This window comes from Zootoca vivipara, chromosome 7, assembly GCF_963506605.1.
Source record: "Zootoca vivipara chromosome 7, rZooViv1.1, whole genome shotgun sequence".
NCBI lineage: Eukaryota > Metazoa > Chordata > Lepidosauria > Squamata > Lacertidae > Zootoca > Zootoca vivipara.
The window spans coordinates 35,496,933-35,519,540 of NC_083282.1; the positions used below are offsets into that span (position 1 = coordinate 35,496,933).

Genomic DNA, 22,608 nt, shown 5'->3' on the forward strand with positions numbered 1-22,608 from the left:
CCATCTGCACAGTCAGGGATTTGTCAAATCCTATTTTAAACCAATCCGAGCTTAAGGGCCAATACCACATCTTGTAACAATGAATTTTATACATTTAAATATGCTTTTAATGAAATATTGCTCCTGTTTGTCAGTCCTGCATCTCCTGCCAATTTCAATGGATAACCATGAGTTCCCACTGCATTCCCCACAGCTCTCCAGAATTCCACTAGACACAGCCATAGTGGCTGCAGCAGGACATACTTCTTACTCTTAACAGTTTATCTCCTGTACTCACTCATGTCTATTTTCTTTCTGGCAAACAATTACCTCCATTGCTGGCCTAGCATTTCTTTTACATTGCTGGCTTCTTTGATGATCCCCGTGATGAAGGTGTTGTCAATTTCATGCTTTAAAGGCTTTTAAAGCCTCCTCTCAAACATCTGATGGACTCTGAAGAGGCTATCAAACTCTGGCAGTCTGTATGCTGATTATTAAGATTTAAAGCTGCGATGGTTTGGAGATGCAGTGCAAGAATTTATGGACCTGTGTCACTTGGTGACTACCAGTAATCCTTCGTAGGTCCTATGCCTAGTCTTGTTTCTGCATAGGGCTTTGCGTAGTCAGACATTTTCTGAGTGAGGGCTTTGAGTCAAACTATAGAAGAAGGGCTTGTGATCTGTATTAGCTATTTACAAATTTGCAGTGCATATATTTATTTCATGGACAAGAGGGTAATCCTTGCCTTCATGTTATCAATGAAAGGTAATACTTTAGCATTCAGAAGTAAATTACGGTACTTTCTGAATCATGAGGTAAAGTGAAAATGTGTAAAGAGCAATCCACTCCACCTCTGCCACGTCAATTTTGGAAGGAGGTTTGGATTAGGCAGAGGTGTCCCTCATCCCAGCTCTCATGCCTTAGCTGGCCTTCTGTTGTCCACTAAATGTGAGTGTGGGAGCCAATGGAAAGCCCTGAAAATGGGACATTTTGAGAGACAGGGTAGAGTTAAGCCAGTCTTGCTACCACTGTAATAGCATTGGGCTCATCCTGCCTTCCAGCCACCATGAACAGATCCAACTCTTTCCAAAGCCCTGCCATCAGGAAAAGGGAGTTAGGATTTCTCTCACCATATTGCTTGCTACTCCTTGGAAGCTTCAGAAGTGGGAAGGTCTGTAGGACAAGAATGGGATGGGCTCTCTGGTTGCTACTCTGATTGTTTTAAAACAAACAGAAACCAAACCAAAGAAAAACTGGCTGCACTGTCATTTAATATGATGCAAGACCCTGATAAATTTAAATAAATACAGCAGAACATTTCTGCTCTCTGTTCCCCATCTGATTTCCCTCTCTAATGTTTTTTCCATATTATCTTCTTGGTAAAAACTGAGTTGTTGGGGGTTGATACAGGTTCATGTAGTTCAGTTGATAATCTAAAACTTTTAAATAATAAATTAACAAAAAATAAAAATAATGGAATTCGACTTGCATACATACAATCTAATATATGCATAGGCCACATGGCAATGTATTATGGATGGAGCCCCTATGCTCTGTAAATTTTGGCATTTTTTAAATGCTGTCACTTAAAGCAGTGTCCTATCATATTTGAGTAAAATTACCTTTTCATTCTAGAACTGTGGCCGCTGAAGTCCGGAAGCAGATTTCAGGACAATATGGTGGATCACCGCAGCTTCTCAAGAACCTTAATATTGGAGGCAGCATTTCCCATCATACAACTGTAAGTAATTTTTTATATTCATAAGAAAGCTGAACTGGTGCAGAACACAAACTGCTTTAACCTGGCTTTCCTATACTGTATATAAGAGCAAGCATGCTTGCTGGTTTCTAGATTTCACTCTTAGCTATGGATACCGAATGTGTGAATAACCAAATCTGTCTTCAAGTGTGAAGGGCATGTCCAAGAAAACCAAGGGCATACCCTTTTGCAATACTTGGAATTGGCAAGGAGGTTTGGCCCTTTTCTGAGTACCTTAAAGGAGCATATCTGTACCCTGTTTCTAAATTTGGTCTTCAAAGGTGGTGAGCATGTGTAGGAAATGAATGTGCCTGGATGTATTATTAATTACACAAAGGAGACTGGGATGTGTGAGTTCTTGTGCCAGATTTCGTGTATGTAGCATCCCCGAGAACAGCAGCAATATGGATTTTTGCCCAGATGCAGCTACATGCAGTAGGGTGTGGGATTTGCTCGGCTGCAGAGTTGGCCAGAATACAAAACTGGCCAGGTAAAGCTCTCTTTTAAGAGATACATATAAAGGGTTGCATTCAAGAGTTCCTTCTGCATATTCAAGACACCTGGGATAGCTCAGTCGGTAGATCTTTAATCTCAGAGTCATTGACTTGAGGCCCAGGCTGGGCAAAATATCTCTGCGTTGGACTCTACCCTCGTGGGCCCTTCCAACTCAGCAAAGTCTTAAGATTCAAAGGCATCTCCCCTGTATTTTGTCATTCCTGTCCTCCTGCTGCAGCCACTATGGCTGTGTCTAGTGGAATTTTGGAGAGCTGTGGGGAATGCAGTGGGAAGAAGTAGCAGGTAAACTCTTGTTGGACTTCTTCTCTCTTAATTCTGGATGCTTCCCTTCCATAGTTAAGTGTTTTTGCTATATTTTTGTGGATACAAACTTAGGGATGTTTCCAGCATTGCATGAGTGGGATTCTGCTTGCACAATGAGGCTTCCCTTTCATAACTTTTCCCAGTGTGCACCCAAATCTGTTCTAGAGGGTTTCCTGGCCCTCTATAGCATATCTTGAGGATGCACTGGGAGCTGCAGAGGAGAGAAGGGAAAATCTGCTCTGCACAATTGGAAGTATGTGAGCGACAACACTGAATCCCTTAATCCTCATGCATGACATCAGTCTACTAAAGCGCTGAAAGACTACTGATTATTTAAGATATTTGAAACAACGTTTGATTGTGTAATTATACCTACACAAATTTCACAATAGCTACATGTTTCTTGGATATTATTAATCTAAAAAGATTAAAAACAAGCAGCTGATTCTTCAAGATGTTCTGAACTAACTTTAGGTTGAACAGGATTGGCTGTGAGGAAGAGTTGGAGATGTATTTTAAAAATTAAAAACAAGCTGCATATTCAAGAGAGTGTTGCTAGTTTCCAGAATGGCAGCACTGTTGGTTTGCTGCCTCACTTCCTTAGAAAGTTAACAGAAGGAGATACGGTAGTTAATGTACCCCTGACATTTCTTGTTGAGATATTCAGCAAGAAATGTTAAGGTAGAGCCAAGGAGGATTTAGGAGAATGGAAAACAGTGTTGTTCAACTCATCCCAAGCTGTTAGAGGTTGTAGTTCACATCTTGAATGCTCCCACTTACGTATCCCCAATGAATGTGGTGGCAGCAATGCAGCATAAGGGTTATGCATTGCAGCCCGTTGCCTCCCCACGCTGAGTACCTTTTATTATTGGCAATTGTGTTGTGTATTCACGCTCAGTTCGTCCAATCTGTGACAGGGCAGTAACTAATGAATTATCTGACTATGCAGTGATACGCTAGACTGCAAATCACCTGACAGGTAATGTAAAAGTCATGTTGAAATTAAATAAAAGGTAGTGCATTTGTTAAATCTTGTTTCATTTAAATATGAAAAGGTCAACGACTCTTACTCTTTCCTTTCATTTCTGAGACATTTCTTTGAACGTTTGCCATTGCCCAATGGGGCACTAGAATTAGAGCAAGATTTATCAAGAGGGCTGGTGAGAATTCATTCTGCCATCTTGTGGCGCCGTCTAGAAAAAGTATCCACCCTCTCCTTTCCATACACCTCCACCAGCTATACTGATAGAGAAAAAAATCAGTTGACTGGATGAGAGAGACTTTGAGACCCAGTTAAGTCTGCAAGACAGATAGCAATCGCATCCCTAGGCATTTCTGCATCAAGCACAACCTGTGGAGATGCAAGCTTTGCTGATTGGTCATGAATTAATTAAATAACAAAGGCCCTTATCAGGACTAGATCTTTCAGCACTGATGTAAAATGTTTTTTGCACTCAGCTTAGACAATAAGACTGTATAAGACAGTTTCAGTTTAAATGCATCACTAAAAGCAAATAGACTTCTTATGAACACACTCTTGGCAGCATCTCTGTAAAATTGCCATTCAGAACGCTGCTGAAAGATAGGATGCAGCCAATCTGCATACTGTATTTAATCTTTGCTGGTTAGTTATATATTCAATGTGTGTGTGCACTGCATAAAAACAGGTCAGTTAATTTCACCTTTAGGCAAGCATCCTCATTCCTGAGCTACCAGAGAAAAATAGGAGCCATATTTTCTTTTATTCTTCATACCAAGTTTCCTTCCAGCTCCTAGAACAGGTTTTCCCCCCCTCCGTGGCTGTCTCCCTCTGTGCCTTGCTTGACATTTTATTTTCAGAAGGAAATAAAAGCCTCAGAATTTTGGAATTGTGACAGCCTTTTCTCATCAGCTGAGTTCTTCAACCATTTTAAATTGCCAAGAAACTAGCGCTGTTAAACCTAAAGGCACAAAATTATGAGTTGGCTGCTCGAAATAAAAATTAAAGCGCTTTGATAACACAGTGAATTGGAGTCTTCTAGACCTCAATCCATACTTCCATGGCTTGTTTGGTTGGCAAACTCCTGCTAAATGTGCCGTCCAGAGACAATTGTGACTGGTTACATTTTTCTTCCATGCTGCCTTCCAAAGGGCTTTATCATATGAGATAGTGACTGACTCAGAGTCAACTAGTGTGTCATGGGCATGCAGGAATGCAACCCTGAGCTTCCTCCTCCATTGAAGTTCAGCACTGTATGTCGACCTTCCCAACCTGGACTTTAATTCAGCTGAACCCCATCCATCATGGCAAGCAGCCAGGGGAGATGGGAATTGCTGTTTTTTTTAACAATGTGGAGGGCATCAGGTTGGAGAAGCCTGCTCTGTCACATGCCTAGGCCCATTGCTGTCTTCCTTCCAGAAGTACCTATGGAGACTTGGAGGAGGAGTTTCAGCAGTCCCCAAGTGAAAAGTTACTAGCATTATTGCCTTTGTGGTTAACAGTGGCTGTGTGGTTTTTAGTTTTGTGGTGGTGTTTGGCTCATTTATGTGTTTTGTTTTTTCTTATGTTGCGTTGCTTGGGTTGTTTAGGATTATAATGCTGAATTTACTAACAGGTGGTGAGCATTTTGTGCATGGGTTCTGTTCCTGCCCCATGCATGTTGGTGGAGCACCTCTAAGCACCCCCGTTCACCCCTCTTTCATGTCCCAAAGGACCGATGTGTTAGCAAACGCAAATCAATTGGACAGGCCTAAAATGGTCACTGCCTGTATTTTGATCTCTATGTTGCCTAAGGTCATTTTTTAACGAAGCGATTACTAAATAAAGTTACAAATTATACTTGTCCTGTTTCTCAGTCTTACTGTTTTAGTGCAGAGTCTCAGTAGAAAAACTCAGATGCCCTTATTTCTCTGGGGAAAATGGAATATAGCACATGAGAATCTATGCCTTTAAGAAAAAAAAATCCAGTTAAAAAGCGAGAATTCTAGAGGAATTCTGGCAGGGAAAATGGATGTTCATCAACTTAAATTCACCTTATTCCCCACTGTCATTTTGTTTTCTTAGAAAAAGCCTGCAGTAAAAGGTGTTCTTAACATAATTTACCAAAGCATCAGGAAATCCCACCACACCCAGGAACATTCTCCTGTATATTTAAAGCGGTTATTAACGTTTTCTCCTGTGTGTTAATCCCCACAGCCCCACTGTGGTGTGGGTCTCATAAGTTACTTTCTTCACATTATATCCTATGAGTTTACCAGGGAGAGCAGCTAAATATCTTAGTAAATATCCTGCCAACCTAGCAGTTCGAAAGCACGTAAAAGTGCAAGTAGATAAATAGGTACCGCTACAGCGGGTAGGTAAACGGCGTTTCCGTGTGCTGCTCTGGTTCGCCAGAAGCAGCTTTGTCATGCTGGCCACATGACCCGGAAGCTGTACGCTGGCTCCCTCGGTCTATAACGCGAGATGAGCACCGCAACCCCAGAGTTGGTCACGACTGGACCTAATGGTCAGGGGTCCCTTTACCTTACCTTTAAATATCTTACATTTATCAATGTTATGCAGATAATATAAGTTACAGATAGGTAGCCATGTTGGTCTGACGTAGTTGAAACAAAAAATAAAAAAAATTCCTTCCAGTAGCACCTTAGAGACCAACTAAGTTTGTTATAGGTATGAGCTTTCCTATGACAAACTTAGTTGGTCTCTAAGGTGCTACTGGAAGGATTTATTTTTTTAATGCAGATAATATAGACACAAGTGTCTTTCAAGTCTTGGCTTCATGGCCACTTAAATAAACACCTGAAATTTGATTTGCCTTCCTGTAAATGTATGAGTAGCCAGCAGCTGTAGGGTTAAATTTACTGTCTGTCTTCACTGCCTAAGAACTTTATCCGTCTTTGAATATACCCATAGTAGAGCAGACTTTGATCTTCTTCATCTAATGCCTTAGATTTCCCCTCTCCCTCCCTTGCTTGGTGGTACAAATGCTGTCTTGCTGATTGAGCCAAGTAGGTCAAGCACCCATTGTTGTTATTTCTCTTTGACTGGCATGTTTTCTATTGTTCTCTAATAAAGAACGAAACATGATTTCAGGGGTTTGAAAGCCACTGGTAAATAAAAAGATTTCCACTCCCAAATTTTGTTCTTTTTCTGTGTCAGCACAGGTCCCTTGTATGGGTAAAAACACACTTAGGTGCTTTCACAATTAGCTGCTTAATCCTTGGCATTTCAAATTCAAAGGATTTCTGGTTGCAGAACTAGAAAATACTTTTTTCTGGCACCTTTAGAGAGCTGTTGCCAGTCAGCATAGGATTAGAATAGAATAGATAGAATAGATAGTTGCATGGCCCAAGTCCGTATAGGGTAGTTCCTAATGTTCTTACATACTGTTTGAAGATACTTGCATTTTCAGTATGAGTTTATTATTAGATATTGGAGATTTTGTGATATGTGCAAATTCCATCAAAGATAACTCACCCTAGGCATCACCATATAGGACTTTTGTAATAGCAACTTGGAAACTTGAAAAGCTGCAGGGCAGTTAAAACATACTTTTAAAAACACTCAGTTTGATTTAAATATCAATTGTGCATAAGGTATAAATTTAAAAAGTGAAGACAAATCATTTTTAAAAAGTACATATTTTATTTTATTTTAAAAAGCTTGGTTTAGAATGAAATCTGTTTTTTGTTCTCAATTTTTTTTGGGGGGGGGGGCACAGATTCCAGTATTTTGTGAATGCCCCTTTTTGCTACAATGCATTAGGAGTGATCACCCAGAATAAAAGCCACTGAAAATAGAATGCAGGTTGGAGCATTTGAGATGCTCACAGAACAAAAGGCTCTTAGACCTGTTCTTTTGATTCACTCGCAGCACATTTGGTTCCGCCTTGACAAAATAGCTTGTGCATCAAATCCCAAGACACTTTAAAAATGAAACGGCACTAGGAAATACAACAGTGTTGTATGGATGGAATAACAGATAGACATGCTTAGCTAACACATTGCTCATCTTGTAGCAGATGATACTGCAGAGATGCAGGTAGGAGAGCAAATGGAAACAAGGGTTGGCTGGCTGAGGGAAGCACTAAAATACTGCAAAATACTGTGTTTGACATCCAGGGAAGGACAAAGTCGATAGGAAGCAGAGTTTTATTTTCGAGCTAGTAAGGGGACATAACAGTGAAGAATAACAGAGCCTTAAAGACAAAACGCTTGAGCGTCCTTGTAACAGTCCAGTTATAAACATTTGAGACAGGGTTTTATAATGCCAGCACTGACAACCTTAACTCTACCTGTGCACGCTTCCCAATGGAGCCGGGGGAAGGATAATAGTTTATATAAACCCAATCTATCAAACTGGTATCTTACTTTAGTTAAGGGCTGTGTACACATTTATATAGATATAATGTATGTATATATTTAGGATGGCAGTTCCCTCATAAGAGGTGTGAACCGCTGAAGAAGGCAGAACGTTTATTTATTGCAATTACTGGAATATGCCAAAGGTAGTCATGATGAGTGGCTCTTTGTTCTGGTGCTGCCGATGGAACTCTTTCCCAGTTATTTTCATACAGCTGTAGAAAAACACACAGCGCCAATCTGGTGTGCCTGCACAGCCCTGATGTCGTTGCTCCCCTGTCCACATCCACGTAAGCTGTAGTGAGTGGTGTTGGTGGGTTGGCTCCACAGCTCTGCCACACCACACCATCCTCTGGTGACCATTGCCTAATACATGCATGGGGAAAATAAGTTTGAATCAGTTGTCAGTTAAAGTTCAACATGATCTTTGCTGTCCAACATGACCTCCAGTGCTAGGCTATTGCACAGTTATACCTGATGGGTGTCCCTCTTAAACCCTATGCATGTCTCCTCTGAAATAAGTCCTATTTAGTGTGTTAAGATTAGATCTCAGGTAAGCGAGTGTAGGATTTCAGCCTTAGGAACTTAGCAGATTTCCAAACTTAATGGCCGTTGCTTCTGTATTTTGTAATTCTTGCACAGCTTGTTTACCTTGTGGTGACTGTGCCTTGACTAGTTAATTTTACTGTTGCATTCATAAATGCAACAGTACAGCAAGGACAACTTGAAGGAGTTCCAACTACTCCAGTTTCTCCCGAGGGATGCTATATAGAAATACCTTGACATTTAAACCAGGCTTTTCAAGAACGGAGAACTAAGCTTTCAAGACAACTTGTTCCCATGTCTAGGCTAAATTGTGTTTAAACTTACAATTTAAATGGATTTTTGCCCTGCTCTTTGCAATACAGTGGCACAGTACCTTGGTTGTCGAATTTCATCTGTTCCGGGAGTCCGTTCGACTCCTGGAACTGTTCGAAAACCAAGGTGCAGCTTCCAATTGGCTGCATGAGCTTCCTGCACTCAGTTGGAAGCCGTGTCGGACATTCAGCTTCCAAAAAGGTTCGCAAACTGGAACACTTACTTCCGGGTTTGCGGTGTTCAGGATCAAGCCTTTCGACACACTCAGTACAGAGTGTGTACTGAGATTCAAACTGATAGAGCTGCAGAAGGCTTTATGGTATAAATATTCTTACAGAGTGATTAAAGTCGTGCCTTACTGGTTTGCCCAATTGTATGCTGGCAGGGTGGCACCTTGTCTCCTGTAGTTTCTGAAACTTTTGTTGAGTTAGATGTTTAGCCAGAAACACAAAGCATACTTAATAGTATTGCAGGAAGTTAATGCACCAAACAAATAACAATTGTTTGAAATATCCCTATAAAGAGCAACATGTATATAAAAAAAATGTTACTTGCAGAAATAACAAACTATTTTCCACAGCAAGAATCATAATGTTGTCAAAACTTACATCCATGCTCACTGATGATAAACACCAGAATGTTTAGACATTATTGATGCTATAACTATTCTCCATGATCCATTGACAGAAGGTTAACAAAAATAGGGTGTGGTTGGAATTGCATAACAAGAGAATGACTAATATCAAAGATTGAAGCAGAAGGAAAAAACACTTAAGAGGAAGAAATTGTTGACCAAAACTCATTTATCTGAGGTCATGTTCATGTGACTTTTGCGTGTGTAGTAGCTACAAAAGAAAATACTTTAAAATAGAGGTATTCTGCCTCTTGCTGAGGCTTGTAGGGTTGTATGCATCTGGTGCGATGTTCAAAAGCCAACTTTTGGCATACCTTCATAAATGCATATTTTTGGTGGCAACCTAAGAGCTGGATTTTCTGATGTATGGCAGTGGATGCACTATTGACTGTAAGATGACATAGGTGAGCATATGCCAGATTTTATTGTAGCAGGAAACGTTGGTATGAATAGGCCCTGCAACTGAAACAGGAAGAATCTAACTCATAGAATCAATTTAACTTCTTCTTATATAGCTTGCCTGGGAGCATTGTTGCCTGTTACACGTTAGTCCTGTTTCTCTGCTTTTATATGGGCTTTCAATTTCTACAGTGAAAATAATGATACCCTCCCCAATGTTCCTTTGAAAAAGCACTTGAAAGCTTGACTGGCACAATACCCCATGTCCTGATATGGCTTATTGAGGAAAGGTCATAACATTGTTTTCCTAATAGGAGCTGGCAACCTGTTCATCAGGAGGGCGGTGCCAACAAATCCCTTATAGCCAGAAAGGAGATAGGTTGACCTTCCAAAGCTTGCTTTCTCCGCCTCTCCACCATAAAAAGCCAGAGTTTAAAATAATGCGTTTGTCTTTCATCTGCCAATAAGCTGACACAAACTAGTTCCTCTTCATAACCAAGAATTTATGTTTTGCCTGTTTACTCAGGTGTTAGGCAGTATTTCTGACTGCACAGATGGCGAGGCTAATGTTGGCTTCTGGGTTTGACATTTATGTTTGTTTACATCTTCATGCTATAATAGTCAACTGAAGAGGTGTAGGGACCAAAATGCAAATGCCTTACCTGATTCTGGAAGCTGATGAGCTCCTGTAGCCGTTGTTGACATCAGTTCTCATTATGAAGTTCCCTGGAATGTGTTGGCAGTTTTACTTCCATTTCATAAAAGGAAAGACATTACTTGAATAAGGACGTTTGTGAACACTCTGCACCTAAAATAGAAACATTATTGTTCTAACATTATTGCTCTAATCATGTCTACATTGGCTCCCGGTACTTTTCCCCCCACAGACTGTTCTAGACTTTTTGAGTCATACTCTTTCCCTGTAAGCAAATCAAAAATTGAATGTGTGCATTTGCCCTGGAATATGGCTGACCCATATTTAGTCATGTATCACCCAGTGGCCTGTGCTGAACTATTTTATATACTGTGTCCTCTCCAGATGTTTTGACCTACAATTTCCACCAGTGGCCAATGCCATACTGGCTGGTGAGGGTTGGGGAATGGAAGTTGTGGTCCAAAACACCTGGAGGGTACCAGATCAGATCAGGGAAGTCTGTACAATGTCATGAGAAATGTGCATTGTAGTGTATTAAGTATTGAGTGCCCTTGGAGAATCTCTCAGCCAGCAGTGGTGGGATGGGCTGCATTGCTTAGCTGACCTCCTGTCACTGCCGTTGGTCTGGCATATCAGGAGCATAAAGGCGAGAGCTTGACATGATGCAAATACACTAGCAGGAGCTCTGGATTGGCCCTGCTGGTGCGTTTGCACTCCACCAGCCTTGCTGCTTCTTCACCCCTTGCCCTTGTCTTCCCAGTACGCTGCAGGAATGGCAGTGTTGGGAAGTCGGGTAAGGAGCTGAGCAAGCCTCTACTGCTCTCAGCCTATCATTCTTCACCTACCATATTTTGTTGTAAAATAAGGCACCCTAAATATATGGTAGTTTTCTTGGCAAGAATGGATTCAAATGGATGGAGAAATAATAAATACAGTTGCCCAACGATCACTGTGATGCATGATGATAATTTCTACTTTATTTTGTGAAGGATGATGGTGCTAGGAGGGGCAGCCAGTCTATAATTAGAAATATATTTTCCTCTTTTAGTGAAGATAGAGGATAAGAAAAATAAAACAAATACAGCACATTCCCTGCCACATCAGTTTGTACTCAGTTTAAAAGTTTGTCCCATTTATTTTCTTCCCTGTCTGTGTAGCTGATTATCTCTGTGTTTCTTTCACATACAGTTTAACACTTAGGTCTTCGTAGGGTTGAAGGCACCCTTTTGCTTTGCAGCACCACAGTGACACACCAGATTTGTGCTTTCCCTCCAGCTTTCTTAAATGGCAGAACCTAGCAATTTACAGGGCTGGGATGCTACTGATTATGGTGATCACATGGTGTTCCTGTTGGGAGCAATGTTTTTGCATGGGAAAAGAGAGGGGGGCCATTTCAGATGTTGAAATCACATGGTGAATTTGGGCAAAGGCAACAGAATCTATCCCACAGGAAACGTATGTCACCATATCACCAGTTCAGAATGAATATATCCATTCAGTGTTTCTGGGAGGCAGGGCAAATATGTTTCACTTCGAGCACATCAGCAGCTTACTCTCTAGTCTCAAATGACCAAGAATTGTACCTTAAAGTATTTTTAGCATTCTAATCTTTGGCATGATTGAACCGGAGATATTGTATTTGCAGAACTCCTGACCTTCTGGGCCTCTCTCCTTATGGGAGTGCAACTATTGCCTCTATTCTCTCTTTAAAGCACGGGTGTCAAACACAAGGCCCGGGGGCCAAATCCGGCCCGCCAGACCTCGTCATGTGGCCCGCCGAGCGCCCCAGCCAGCGGGACCCAGCAGCGGGACCTTGCTGCTGAAGCGCCGCGCCGACAAAGCGCCGACAAAGAGCTGGGGCCTGGGGGTGTTAGAAAGGCGCTGTGTGGAGCGCCCCAAGCCACAGCAGGAGAAGGAGGAGGCAGCTTGCCGGGTCAGTGCCCAGCAGCGCCGCACGGAGAGTGCCGAGCCTCTGGGACGCAGCAGTGCTCTGTAGCACTTTGAATTGTCCTCCTCCTGCCACGGCTCGGCGCCTGGAAACGGCTGCTGCTGCTGCTGCTGCTGAAGCACAGACAAAGCACCCAGCAGCGCCGCGTGGAGCTGCATGTAGAAGGACCCCAGCATCTCCAGGTACCAGTAGCTCTGCAAAGCTCCTGCATGAAACCCTAGCAAGCCTCCACCACCCAGTGCAGTTACCAAAAATCATTTTTCAATAAATTGTACAATAATTGTACATTTGAATATCTACTTGCCATTATTCTGACTATGTTTCTGCTTTCAGAGCTAGTTATTACTGACATTATTACAAAAAAAAACAGTAATAATTGAATGCAGTGACAATAATTTATGATAATAAAGAGTGGGCACATAGTCCTACAGATACAACCGGCCCTTTGAGGGTGACCAAACTGCTGATGCGGCCCCCGATGAATTTGAGTTTGACACCCCTGCTTTAAAGTGTTGCACTGAAGCTGCACCTGTAAAGTGTTTGTCTGTCTCAAAGCTCTTAGAGACCAGTGCTCTGCTTATTTGAGAATATGGTCACACAAAATCTTGATTCATGTAAGCAAATGCAGAGGCTGTGTTTTGACATCATGCTGAACTATAGCTTGACATAATGTGAATGGAGCTAGGCATGTGTTGGGTTCGTGCTCTCTGCCAACCCATTCTCATTGACAAACTGTGCCTACTGGTTATGTATGGTTTGTGTGAACCAAGCCAACTTGAATTGTCTGTTTGGAGCAAAAAAAAATGGAAGCTTCCAAACTGCTCCTTGCAGCCATGTCAGAGCACTATGGTTTAGCATGACATTCAAACACAGTTGCAGATTGGGATATCAAACCCTCTTGACCTAGGACCAAATCCTGACTCTTGTAAGAAGCAACCAAGCTTTATGCATTGTGTGGTCAGCCACCCCTTCTTAGCTTAAGATGATTCTCTTCAGAATTCCAGCTTCATATGAAGAGTATTGCTGTTTACCATATTCATTGCTTGACCATGACTGGGAGGTCTATATTGTTTATACCGTTTGTTTATATGTGTATTAGGCTTTGTAGGGTTTATTTTTGAAGTCTTCAGATGCTCAATAACCAGCCTATCAATCTGAACCATTTTGTTTGAGCACCTTTCCCCCTTTCTTTTGCAAAAAGCTAGTTTACTAATTCAGTCTTAACTTGCAGCCCTGTATGAGAAGGAAGGTCAGATCAAAGGCTTTGCTTTTTTAGAATTGATTTTGAAAGTAATGGAGGTGCTGCCTTGGAGGCTTTGCTAAATGCTGACATAGCGACTAAGGCAGTGCTCAGGTTTTCATGACTTGGTGATGCCTAAGGGTGGAAATGTCTCTCTCCTGAGTCACCTTGATGATTTTTGCCTAGGCTTGTAGTACAGTATAATGGAAAGCGACACAGCCCCAGAAATACAAGTATCAAACCTGTGCATTTGTAGCAATCATTTGCTAGAAATGGATTGAGTGTAGCATTGCTTTGTTTCAAGAAAATGAAAGACTCAGAATAAGAAGGCATTTATTTTTGGCCTACTTCTATAATACTGTACTTCTTAATTCCCATAGAGTTTGTTTTGGAACAGAATGTAGGGTTTGGGTCAGCAGAACCTGGGCATGTGCAACGTAAGAAGATGCCTTATAAAGAATCTGACCGTTGGTCCATCAAACTTAGTAATGTCTACTCTGACTGGCAGCTGCACTCTCTCATTTCAGGCGGAGGTCTTTCCCAGATGGGGATTGAGCCTGGGACCTTGTGCATTCAAAAAGCTTGTGCTCTGCCACTGAGCTACAGCCTTTCCTGTGAACAGAATTTGTTTAATTCACTTCTATGCAACCCTTCAGTAGAAATAATCTCAGGGTGCCTCAGATGCTTCACAAAAGTGAAGGATTAAAGCAACAATGAAGCTAAAAAGGTTAAGGCAGTGAATAAAACAAGCAATAGTAAGAAACAAAACAAAACCATCACTGTTTAGATTTCTGAGTAGGTGGCAGTCAAATCTCCCTAGGAAGACAATTCCATTGAGGAGGTGATGCAAGTTCCCATCCCAGTCATATCACCTGGATGAGGGTTTCCGATAATGATTTTTAGGGAGATTGGTGTGGAAGCAGGCATCCCTTCAGATACCTAGACCCAATTCCTGGGCCGCAGAGTAATCTCCCTGTAGCTGTCTTGTGAATATTATGTGCCAATTGGCATGTCCCCGTGAAGTTTGGACCATCTGTTTCCTTTCACCAGGCAGAAGATGATATTATAGTGCACAGCGAGTGTTGGACCAGAATCTCCAGATTCTTTGCATAATTGTAAGCTCGAGTTTCCTCTGTCCGCAGAATGGGCCATTAAGTTATGATTATGATGATGGGTGCGAGCCTCAATAAAATTAGGTGCTGGCTTTCACAGGGTCCGTTATCCATCATGAGCCAGGCATAATAATAGGACTTGAGAATATTCAAAGAGTTCTGTATATGTGTATTATTGCCCCCAGATTGCAGACGGGGTGGGACTGAGACTGAGAGGATAATGGTCTGTGAAAGGTCACCTAGCAAATTCATGGCTGATCTGAGACCTGGACCAACTACTCCCCAGCTCATATCTCACTCCTCTTAGCCACTGTGCTACATCACACCACAGTTGGGAGGAGTGGAAAGCACTCCTGGAACTAGACACATTATCCTCTATAAGAAGAGTAAACTCTGACACTGGAATCCCTTTGTTTGGTGAGGCTGATCCACTGTTTTTGCTGAATCCTCTGCTCTGATATTGCACTGCTACTGCTGGTAGACTACAGTGGTACCTCTGGTTACGAACTTAATTCGTTCCGGAGGTCCGTTCTTAACCTGAAACCGTTCTTAACCTGAGGTACCACTTTAGCTAATGGGGCTTCCTGCCGCCGCTGCCACGCGATTTCTGTTCTCATCCTGAGGTAGAGTTCTTAACCTGAGGTACTACTTCCGGGTTCTTAACCTGAGGTACTAGTGGAGTCTGTAATCCAAAGTGTTTGTAACCTGAGGTACCACTGCACTTACAAAATCTCTTAAATTCACAAGAAAGTGGGAAGGTAGCCCACCTACCGGTAGGAGAAGGAAGACTCTGATGCTAAACCTCTACTGCCTTGTGGGATATCTTCTGAAGACGAAAAGGCTGAGGAGTAAACCCTACTACAAAAATCCAGAGGGGAGTGCCTAAGTTGGTGCCTTGTTACACCTCCTTCCAGCAACTTCTGCAGCCAAGCTGGTGCCACACGTATTGCTCTGCTTGTCTTTGGGCCACATCAGCAAGGCCAAATGGTGTGTGTGTCTTGTTTTCTGGGCAGCCTAGGACCTCCGTACACACCGCCCAGGCTAGTGCCCTGGGAAGGCACTTTAGTGCTGGTAACACAGCAGTTTGACTTCACCCCCAGAGGTAAACTCCATTGTCTTTTGAGACACAAGAAAGCACAGGAAAGCAACTTGCATACCATCTTGAAGGGCATAAAACTTGAGCCTTTGCCACACAGGAGCTAAATAGCATGACCAATTTCTGCAGGGTACATGTGCAGAACAGTTTGTTTTTGCTTTAGTTACCGTACTACATTTATATCCTGCATTTCTTCCATGATTGAAATTAATGCAGTTTACATGGGGTTCTTCCATTAAGGCACTGACAAGAGCCACACCTTGGCTTCAGCAAAATGCTTGCATGATGCATCTTCAGAACAGGCTCTGAGATTTTAATTTGCTGTTGTTGGTATCCCATCTTTTAGTCCATGTGCTTTTTGGGGATGACTGTTGAGCCTAGGACTTGATGGTCTACATGTCTGTCTGGCTGTTTTCTGTGGGATGGTGACAGAGGGATATTACTACAGGAGATAAATGTTTTTCCCGGTGAGGGAACAAAGCAGTTACCATCTGGATGTGTCTGTACAGTATTTGTGATTTTGGCCTGAAAACCTTATCATCTAATGAAATTGGCAGTCCTGTGTATTGCTGGGCAGTCTTAGATATTGATATTTTTTTTCAGCTACAGAGCAAAAAACAAAATACGCAGTGTGGGGAAATTAAGTACAGATATATTTATTTTAAAATAGCCAAATGTTGACACTTTAGAATAACTTTTCTTTATCTTCATAGGTGCCTCTTACCGAGCCTGTGGATCCAGTGGATTTGGAAGAATACCTCCTTACACATCCACTTGCAGTGGATTGCGGCCCTTTGAGAGACTTGCTTGAATTTCCTTCTGATGATATTGAAGTTATCTACAGTCCTCGAGAATGCAGAACACTTGTGTCAGCAGTACCTGAAGAGAGGTAAGAGCTAGCCAACAGGTATGGGAGATGGCCTGGCTGAAGCCATTAACAGGAGTTGGACTTTATCCACATATTCTTCTCTTCCTTTGCTACTCAAAACTATACATTGGAGCCAGGGCAGCTTTGAGAGCAAAGAAATAAAAAATTATACAGGTACAGAGAGATGGCAGTGGTGGCAGAATCAGAGTGTGAGGCCTTGGAGAAGGGAACTGTACCCCTTGAAATTCTAGGTTGACCTGAGAAGCAAAGGGAAAGACAGTGAATTGACTGTAAGTCTAAAAAGTAGAGGCTCTGTGTCACATGTAACTTATGGCATAAAGGTGGAGGAAGCACATTAATAAACATTGAATGAAGGAAAGTTGGGCAACCTGTATGCCCTTGTGATGACTGGAAACGTAGTAGATGTTTACAGAATGCAAGCTGTATTTATTACAGTGGTATCTTGGTTCCCGAACTTAATCCGTTCCAGGAGTCAGTTCAACTTCTGAAACCATTCGAAAACCAAGGCGTGGCTTCCGATTGGCTGCAGGAGCTTCCAGCACTCAAGCGGAAGCCACACTGGATATTCGGCTTCCGAAAAACGTTTGCAAACCGGAACACTTACTTCCAGGATTGCAATGTTTGGGAGCAAATTTGTTCGGCAACTAAACCGTTTGGGAACCAAGGTTCCACTGTACTGGGGTATTAAATGGTAGTTTGGCCTGTCAGTCTAAAATGAAACAAGGTGTTTGTGATTTGAAGAGACCATTTAGAGCTATTTTTCCTCTCTGTAGTGAAATGGACCCTCACGTGAGGGATTGCGTAAGAAGTTACACAGAAGACTGGGCCATTGTGAACAGAAAGTAAGTTGTGTATTTAAAGTTATATATTTGAAGAGATGCCCTTCAACTGTGTTTGTTGGGTGGGTGGGAACCATAGCTGCCAAGTTATCCCTTATTTTAAGGGATTTTCCCTTATGCTGAATAGGCTTCCTCGCGAGAAAAGGGAAAACTTGGCAGCTATGGTGGGAACTGATTTTCAGAATGCAGTTGCTGTAGCTATCAATTCAGAGCCAATGTAAGACCACACTGCTATTTTACAGCCATCACTTTTAGGCAGGTTCCCTTAAGGATAACTTCCTGAAAAGGGGGAGACAACTTTCTGAATGCCTTGGAGAGAATAATGGAGAAAGTATGGGTCACCTATGCATATTCTCTGCCCCCCTCCCACATTTTTGCTGTGGCTACTTATAGGAAGCAAGTTAGCTGAAAGGGCTTGCCATATGCAGAGGAGAGATTGTTTGCAATGGAGCAGTTCAGCAGTCAGTGGGATGACTCATGAATTGTGTCAGAATAGAGCCTTTTTGCGTGAGACTAGAGTACCGGTATATGCCAAGCTCACTGTCCTCCCAGAGCTTTTGTAATCACTTGGTAAAACCACAATTAACTACTCAAACGATTTATATAATTAGGTAGAAAAGAAAATGTCAAGATGAGGAATAAAAAGAAGAGGAAAATAATAGTGGAAAAGGCTGATAACAAGAAATGGAAGGCGGTAGGAAATAACCTTCTTTCGATGGTGCAGGAGTGTCAATTTCTCTGTGTCCAGGTTCAGATGATCATTCACAACTTTATGAACTGTGGTTTATGAGTCCAGGAATAGGCATTGGGGCAGAGGGCTCCTCGCTCACCCCTCCTCCCCTCATGTGACAACAGTTCCCTTTATATCTGAACTGGGGAAATTCTGGCTGAACATCAGTTAACAAACCAGGCTAACAGGTCAGGTCCAGAAGGAGGTAGACAATATGGAGTTTACCAGTTTTGGCCGCCGCCGTTTCTCATCTAGTTCTGTCTTTATAGTAGAGCAGAAAGTAGTAGAGAAATAGTAGAGAAATTTTGCCCTCCATGCTGGCTGGGGCTGGGGGGGAAGTTGTACTCCAGTACATCTGAAGGGCACCAGGAAGGTGAAGGCTGACATAGAGCGACACTGATAAAATATGGAATGTTTTAAAAGTAAAATGATCCAGTAGCAATGTTAAATATGTTAATGTTATTGGGCCTTCTCAGGCATATCAGGCAATCCTAGCCAGATAGCCCTATTACGAGCAATCTATTCCATTTGGCAACCCCTTGTGTTCCGTGTCATGTCTGGTTCCACCCATAAGCCTTTTGTCACCCATCCTTCTTTGCAGTCAGAATGGAGACTGCAGTGAGACAGGAGAGTGCTGTCAGCTTCTCAGGAGGCCAGAATAAATGTACATATTTCCCAAGAGTTGTCATTAGTAGTCCCAGTTCAGATGTGCAGATGAAATAGAGGAGGAGGAAGGGCAGAGAGTTGTCACATACCCATCAAGATCATATACGGAAAGAATAATTTTAATTTGGCTTCCGGGGAAATGGTAATACCATTTCTGAGAATAATACCAACTCTGAGAATAATAGGCTAGAATGATCACAATATTGCAACTGCCTTGGAATAAATAAATGCTGTGACACTTGGATTGCTTATAAAAATATTTAGTGATTTAATGAGTTAAAGGATACAGTCTACTAGGACAAATTGTTTGCATTTAGCTACATCATGGTACACTTCAAGTATTCCATTGCTGATTGACGGGTGCTTGTGCTTATAGGATTATATAGTCACAGCAGGAGTCATTTCTTATTGCAACCAGGAAAAGTAACAAGTATGAGTTGATGTTTTAAGACTGCAAGTCTAAATATCCTACACTGGAATCCACATTTTCAGTCGGAAGAGAAAATGCTGTTTTCAGGAATTCCTGTTACAGAACATGATGGACAACATGATACTGTCAGGGGTAGCAAAAATTATTTTCTGGGGAGGGAATTAAGCTTTCAGATGTTGCTCGCCATTTCTGCTTGGTTTTGTAGAGGAGACACATTGCTTAATATGATCTATTTTTGAATAGATATCACAAACTGGGAACAGGATTTAACCCCAACACATTAGACAAACAGAAGGAGAGGCAAAAAGGCCTACCCAAACAGATATTTGAGTCTGATGAAGTTCCGGATGGCAACAATTACCAGGATGAACAAGTAGGTGCTTTATGAAGCCTGCATCTTAAAAAATTAATAATAAAATTCACTGTGTTAAAAATACATGTGACATTTTTCGTATTTCACTTTACATGCTTCGTTTAATTTCTTCAATCTCAGGATGATCTTAAAAGACGGTCCATGTCAATCGATGACACACCTCGGGGCAGTTGGGCTTGCAGTATTTTTGACTTGAAAAACTCCCTCCCGGATGCTTTGCTTCCAAATCTTCTGGATCGGACCCCAAATGAAGAAATCGACCATCAAAATGATGAACAGAGAAAGTCCAACAGACACAAGGAACTTTTTGCATTGCATCCAGCCCCAGATGAGGTATTGAGAGGTTAACTGAGACCTGTTAATACTAGCACAAAGCACACACGTGTCAGGTCCACCTCTGTAGCCAGATAGTGAGTGCTGGTCTATTATAGTAGGACTATATATATGACTTCAATTTCAGAAGTCATTAAAATGAGATGGGGAGGGAGAAGATAGAGGCAAAATAGCATGAAGCTCTTTCATAACTTGTTGGGTTTGTATGCCTGTAGGTCCACAGTGGGATGAATTTGATGAGTCTACTTTGTTTATGACTAATGTTGAATACCAGTCCTAGGCTTTCGATAGTGGTGTTTGCCAGCTCTTGTAGAAAGTGTAGAGGAGAGTGGAGGAGCCAAAGATTTTAAAGGGATTGACCCTAAGATTGCATTTGCTTTTGTTTCCATGCGACTGCTGTCAAAGCAGCATGTGATTAAAGCACAAATCTGGACTTTTGGATCATCGCTTTCCAAGGAATTTTCTTACAGAACTCCAATCTGTTATTCAGTAGCTCTCCTAAATTAAACCCCTTCAGTGTTATTTATAGTTGCAGCAAAAGCCACACGCTGTTAAGCTTGAAGATTAAATTGTATTGAATAGGAGGGGAGGAAATCTACTTTGCCTTCTTTAGCCATTTAACAATACACTTTGTTTGTGGAAGGAGTGCATGCATTACTTGCTGGATTTGTGCCCAATTTCAGGAAGAACCAATAGAAAGACTGGGCATCCCTGAAATCCCCAAGGAACACTTTGGTCAGAGGCTTCTTGTGAAGTGTTTGTCTTTAAAGTAAGTAATAAGCTTGTTGTTATTTTTTTTTTAAAAAAAAAATGCATGCTTGCATTTGATCTATCAAATCAATGCACCTTGTATGATAATTGGGACTGATAGAACTACCAAGACACAATTAATTTTTCAAAATCTACAGTGAGCACCTTAATGTGCAAAGATGGCAGTAAGTCAATTAAATATTCCCATCGTACATTTAAAAACGCTGGAAATAATGATAAAATAAGCTTGCCACAATATTCAAACCTAGCCATGCTTTTGTAAAATGGTATGTACTATAGAATCATAGAATTGTAGAGTTGGAAGGGGCCATGAGGGTAATTTAGTCCAATCCCCTGCAAAGCAGGGAACTTTTGCCCAACATGGGGGGTCAAACCCACGGCCCTGAGATTTAAGAGTCTAGATACTGCTCCAGTGGGAAGGTAAATGGCGTTTCCATGCGCTGCTCTGGTTTGCCAGAAGCAGCTTAGTTATGCTGGCCACATGACCTGGAAGCTGTCTGCGGACAAACGCCAGCTCCCTCAGCCTATAGAGTGAGATGAGCGCCGCAACCCCAGAGTCATCTGTGACTGAACCTAACGGTCAGGAGTACCTTTACCTTTTAAGTTCATATGAGTTCAGGTCGTCTTTCATGTAGCCTTGTCCCTAAAGCGTAGGTCTTTAAAAGTCAACACTAGCACTTTCAATTGATCCAGAAACAATCTGGCAGCCAATGCAACTGGTATAATAAAGACATACTTCATAGACACAATTCCTTCCCTCATCCTGTTTACATCTGGCTTTTATCCCACAAACAAAGGACAATTGGCTAAAAACAACATGATTGATGTAGCCTTTTTTTTTGAGATGAGATTTTACGCCACCAGTCAGATAACTGATTCAGTACTTAAGACAAAGTTGAGTCTTTAAATCCATGGCTGCCTCTTTAAGACTTGAGACTTGAGGCAGTTAGCAAAGCTTTCACTGGGGAGAAGAGAAACCTGTTAAACAAGTTTAATGAAGTGGAGCTCCTGAATGTAGGGTTACCTGCAGCTGGTTCATTGCCTATAACTCTTCTCTAATAACACGAGGTAAAATTTTACTGGTATTCCCTTAGAGAAATAAAGCACAAAACTGATTTTCCACATGGCTGTATTCATCTTGTGTGTCCTCACTTAGGTCAACCCTTCTTGTTAGGGAGCTCCAGTTAGACGAGAGTGCCTCTCGTAACTGAGATATATGTTGGAATTGCCTCCTAGAGGAGAGCTGCTTTTAAGTCCTCACACTAATCCAGATGATTCCATGGTATAGCCTTTTACAGGTTGTTGTACCAGAATACAGTTCCCAGGACAACTCTTGTGCAGTGAATGGCTATATAAAAAACAAATTACAGCAGTTAATTAAGATTTTCCTTTTACAGAAATCCATATTAGATCCGAGGAAATGATGTTTGTCTTTATTGTACATAGTTCATGTTTATCTTGTGCTCTTTTTTAAAAATAGAATGTGAATTGTGTTTAGTTCATGGAAGGGCAAATATGTATAATATAGTTTTTATAGTTTTAGGAACTTTAAGCCCACATACTCAAAACTGAAATGTTTTATTTGGTTCTGCGATTTTAGTCCTGCATCATTCAACAAAGTCCATTATAAATGAAGTAATATAAAAATGCAATAATTAGCTACAATACTAGCATTTATAAAAGAACAAAGAACATTACAGGTATTGATCAACAAACTAGCAGTAACAAGACAGTGAAG

The 22,608-nt window shown here is 41.6% G+C and overlaps 1 protein-coding gene across 4 annotated transcripts in view; it reads left to right on the forward strand.

Moving 5' to 3' along the window:
- DOCK7 (dedicator of cytokinesis 7) overlaps positions 1 to 22,608 on the forward strand; it is a 125,870-nt gene that overhangs the window by 11,581 nt on the left and 91,681 nt on the right. For all 4 annotated transcript variants that reach the window (XM_035123060.2, XM_035123061.2, XM_035123063.2 and 1 more), the window contains exons 2-7: positions 1,615 to 1,720; positions 16,553 to 16,728; positions 17,502 to 17,570; positions 19,637 to 19,766; positions 19,887 to 20,099; positions 20,783 to 20,868. In XM_035123060.2, the coding sequence (XP_034978951.2) occupies positions 1,615 to 1,720; positions 16,553 to 16,728; positions 17,502 to 17,570; positions 19,637 to 19,766; positions 19,887 to 20,099; positions 20,783 to 20,868 (780 nt within the window). The remainder of the gene's footprint in view (positions 1 to 1,614; positions 1,721 to 16,552; positions 16,729 to 17,501; positions 17,571 to 19,636; positions 19,767 to 19,886; positions 20,100 to 20,782; positions 20,869 to 22,608) is intronic.